This window comes from Setaria italica, chromosome II, assembly GCF_000263155.2.
Source record: "Setaria italica strain Yugu1 chromosome II, Setaria_italica_v2.0, whole genome shotgun sequence".
In the NCBI taxonomy this organism is placed as follows: domain Eukaryota; kingdom Viridiplantae; phylum Streptophyta; class Magnoliopsida; order Poales; family Poaceae; genus Setaria; species Setaria italica.
In genome coordinates this window covers 41474725-41478990 of record NC_028451.1, presented here as the reverse complement: position 1 = coordinate 41478990, position 4266 = coordinate 41474725, and the positions used below count along the sequence as shown (strand labels likewise).

General features: G+C 54.5%; 1 protein-coding gene across 1 annotated transcript; it reads right to left on the bottom strand.

Annotated features, from left to right (window-relative positions):
• Positions 1 to 2970: 2970 nt before the first annotated feature.
• LOC101781292 (ribosomal RNA small subunit methyltransferase, mitochondrial) lies at positions 2971 to 4194 on the bottom strand. Its single transcript, XM_004959636.2, has 2 exons — positions 3850 to 4194; positions 2971 to 3744 (listed from the first exon to the last, which is right to left on the bottom strand). The coding sequence occupies exons 1-2, from the start codon at positions 4192 to 4194 to the stop codon at positions 2971 to 2973; spliced, it is 1119 nt and encodes a 372-aa protein (XP_004959693.2).
• Between the last annotated feature and the right edge of the window lie 72 nt (positions 4195 to 4266).

Here is a 4266-nt window from a genome sequence, read left to right as displayed (position 1 = left end):
TGGAAATCAGCAGTGTGATCTCATTTGCTTCCACGGCAGAACTTGCAAATAGGAGGTCCAGGGAAGCGTACCGGATTGGCGCACACAATGACGGCTGATTCTGCCATCCAGAGGCCAGCAGCAGTAAATCTCGTTGCTAAAGTTGAGACTATAGCCGGCAACAAATGCGGAGAAGCAGGGGAGGGGTACCGCAGAGCTGAGCGTAGACGCGGTGACGGCGGACGGCACCTGCCGTGGATGCCCGCGGTGTCGTCCAGGTCCAGGTCGTCGCTACCGCCGGGCGCCGCGTCATCTGGTGATCTCGTGGGGGAAGGCATGGTGAGAGAGGGCCAAGCGGGGGAGGCGCGGTGGAGACGTGGAAGGGGTGGTGTGGGAGGACGCCAAGGACCTGTCGGATTCAGCGAGGGAGGCGAAGGTGCTGAAGAAGGAGGGGTCGCCGATTTCATGCCTCGCGTCTGCAGTGAAATGGTGGTCAGCCCTAGGCCACGCGGAAGACGGCCACGGGATGGAGACGGAGCGCCATGTTGGACGACGCTGCCGGTTCTGCAGAAGGCGAGCGGAGGAGGGCGGAGTCGGCTTGGGAGGCAAACGGCATGGAGAAAAGGAGCCGCCGCCGATTTCATGGCGAGACACGGACGACTACCTTGCCGATACTGAGCCATGGAGGTTGGCACAGGGCAGGAGCGCCGGCGGTACGGAAGGCGAGTGAAGGAGGCGAGGCGGCCTTTTTTTTTTTTTTTTGCTGAAAGTACATCTCGCACGACATGAGACAACCGTGTAGGCCGCACGCGACACGCGGGGCATGGGCATTCGCCGACACGCGGCACGACAGAACTGGCCGACAGCGAAGAGGCTCCGGTAGAGCTCCAAATCTTACAGCGATATAACTATAGACATAGCTTCCTAGCGAGCTTCCAGATACGTGCCTCCTTCGTCTCGTCTCCATATTCGATTTCTAGAATTTGCTCTTCTCTCGCACAACAAGTTAGGCTCTATGTTGTCGAAGCACCGACTGAAAATGAGTAAGAACCGAGAGCTCGATGGGTTTGATGCTAAAATTTTGGTACGCTAAAGCATAACAAGTTAAAAGTTGGGCAGAAAACATGCTAAATTTAGCAGCAAACCAAGTAGACCCTAAGTTTGCACTAAACCATTTCCAAGCCTACTGCACTTACTCTATAGCACGTCATTACGATCCATGGTGAGTTTCCACTCAACCTCATGTACTATTTTATGGTTCAACTTGCTCCCTCTTTAAACCTAGCACACTCCTCACTGCAAGAGCATGTGCACCCTCTTTCCCCGCTTCTTGGCTGTTGGGACATCGTTGTTAGCATCCCTCCGATGGCTGAGCTCGATCGAGGTAGCATGGGTCAATTCACCCTACCTTCATGTTGTAGACGCTTGTTCTACATACAGGAGGCTGCACACTTCTTTGTCCATTTATGTGATGTGATGTGCCACCAATGCCTTAATCTTAGGCATTGCCGTGTTGCCCATCTCCACCCAATACCACTTTAGATGAGTTTGTGCTAACATTTTGATGATCTATTACAACCCATCATGTGCATCCTCGCCTCGCCTCGCATCATGCGGCTGGAGATTTGCTACCTAGCCATCATAGAGGGTGAGAAGGAGAGTGCGTCATGGAAGCGATGGAAGCAGCATAGGTCAAAGGAGGTGGAGGCATTGGGGCTTGCCTAGAGGATGCCACATCAGAGCACAGCGCAGTAGCAATACGTTGGTTGGTGGTTTGTGATAAGGAGAGATGAGGCGGCTGCTGACGTTGAGGGCAGAGAGAGGGGGGATGGGCGTTGAGTTGGGCTTGCTGGTTCCAGTCCGAGCCTCTTCTTAATTCACGGGTGAGTCGGGGACTAGTCACGTGTATACAAATGATGTGGTGCTGCATAGCCTGTAAACTGCTTTTGAGATAATCTTGGGTGCAAAAAAGATAGGTTTTATGACCTAAGGAGCTTAAAATTCTGATTTTATAGATAGGGGAGGAAAATCAAACTCCAAGCATAGTTGAGAGGGGTTGTTTCCTTCGAGTTATTCAGACAATCTCCTCAAAAAAGTATCCAGACAATCGAATCCATATATTATTGTATCTTTAGTCTTAATTCTCGGAGGATTTTGAACTTATTGCATTTGAAGTGTCGATTGCACCACCTACGATCTTTACCATATATGCAATAGGAAAGAAAATTTTTAGAGAATGCTACCCTGCATACTATGGTATTTGTCAGTAAATTTAACAGTGATTTGGAGTACTTTTGTTCTAGTAGCATTAATGCCAATATCTTCTGCTTTTTGGTGAGACCAAGGCTCCCCTTTCTTCATTCATTGACTCCCCGCAACCTTCTTCGCGACGACCTCACACTACCTCGGCCCCCTTCTCCCTCATCTTTTGGATAGCTTTGACCGGACTAGCTTATAATCATGAGTACTCCCTCCGGTTTCAAAATTCTTGATGTTTTAGTATTTAGGAGACTCTTGGAGTTACTCTTATGAAACCACATATCAAGATGAATCTACTCATATGTTTTTCATATATCCAAACTCAACACATAAAAATTAACTTAAAGTCAAAGATTGAAATATTTAAGTTACGAAGACCTCAATACGACAAGAATTTTGAAACTCGATGGAGTATCCCTCTAATAGGCTTGGGCAGTCTTTGGTGAACCAGCCCAACCACCGTATGGAGTCGGAGAAGACCCACTGGAACCTCGGATCAAGTTGGAGATCATTCGCTCGAGAATAATTCCGATGACTAGGAATTTGTATGTTCGTTGGGAGAAACACTAATATATAGTACTAGTGTAGAGTATAAAATACTGCATGAACCGGGCGCAGAAGTTTATATTGATCAGCTATTCAGCCGTAAGCGTCAGGTGTTGGGTGTGGCATGATCTCGGCGATACAAACCCCTACGAGACCATCCAGCACGTGGAACGAGGGTGGACGTGATCAATGGAAGCGCACCCCCCGCTTGATGAACAGCCGGAGCAACCGCAGCAGGTCGTCGTTGGACAGCCTCGACGGCCTCTCGTTGTTGAGCCCGGCGGACTGCAACGCTCCAGCAATCCTCTCCTTGAACGCCACGACCTCTTCCTTACTCAAACCATCTGCTACCTCACAGCAATCTTCCTCGTACTCGCCGTCACCCACATCGTCGTCGTCGTCGTCATGGAGCGCACTCTGGTCGCCGCTACAGGCGGCATTGCCGTCACGTTCCTCGGCTCTTCGAGACAGTCTGAACAGCTCCATGGCCATCTCTTCCCGCTTGAAGATAGCGCCGAGGGTCTTCTCCTCCTTCCTTTTCTTCTTCTTCTTCTGCTGCTGGAGCCGGTGCTGTCCGAAGCACACGCGCGTGAACTCGAGCCACTCGTCGAGGCCGATCCCGGGCTCGACCTCCGCCGGCCGGTCCTCCTTCATCCGGATCTCGACGAGGGAGGAGTCCACCCCTGGCACGGGAACGAAGTCCTCCTTGCCCACGTCCATGCGCAGCGTCACGTCGGCGACCAGGCGCGCGTTGGTCGCCAGGTGGTTGCGCTCCCCGTGGCCCGGCGCTCCCACGAGCCGCCGCGCGAACTCCTTCTGCACCAGCAGCGTCGCCGTCCGGAACCGGTAGGCGCCGAACAGCAGCTTGGCGGCCAGCGGCGAGGAGATCACGTAGGGGATGTTGGAGACGCAGACGTCGAACTCCGGGAACTCGACCTTCATGGCGTCGCCCGTGGTCACCTGGCAACGGAAGACGAAACAAACTAAAGACTCGTCATTTGATCTTGATCAGCGTTAGTTTCCGTTTGGAGGCATTCGATCGATCGGGTGGTCGGAGGGTGAGACCGTGAGCTTGTGCGCGAGGCCGAGGGCGGTGGCGCGGGCGGCGGCGGCGGCGGCCATGCGCGGGTCGATCTCGACGGCGGCGACGCGCGCGGCCGGGGAGGCGAGGAGGCGCGCGGTGAGGTTGCCCGTGCCGGGGCCGACCTCGAGGACGGCGTCGCCCGGGCGGATCGCGGCGCGGCGCACGATGTCGTCGAGCACGCGCGGGTTGATGAGCATGTACTGGCCACGCTGCTTCTGCAGCCGGATGAACGGCACGTCCCACGCCTCCGACGACGAGGGGGAGGAGGAGGTGCCGAGGCGGCGGACGGCGTGGCGGGCGCGGAGAGCGGAGGCGGCGCGGCTCATGCCTCCGGGCCTCCTTTGAAGCCAACAGGAACAACCCGCTGCTGAAGCTTCCGCCCGCGCCCACGCTCTCGG

Coding starts and splice junctions, on each gene's coding strand:
- LOC101781292 (XM_004959636.2), bottom strand. CDS start 4,194: ATGAGCCGCGCCGCCTCCGCTCTCCGCGCCCGCCACGCCGTCCGCCGC. Junction 3,745..3,849: donor GCCTCGCGCACAAGCTCACG/GTCTCACCCTCC, acceptor TTCCGTTGCCAG/GTGACCACGGGCGACGCCAT.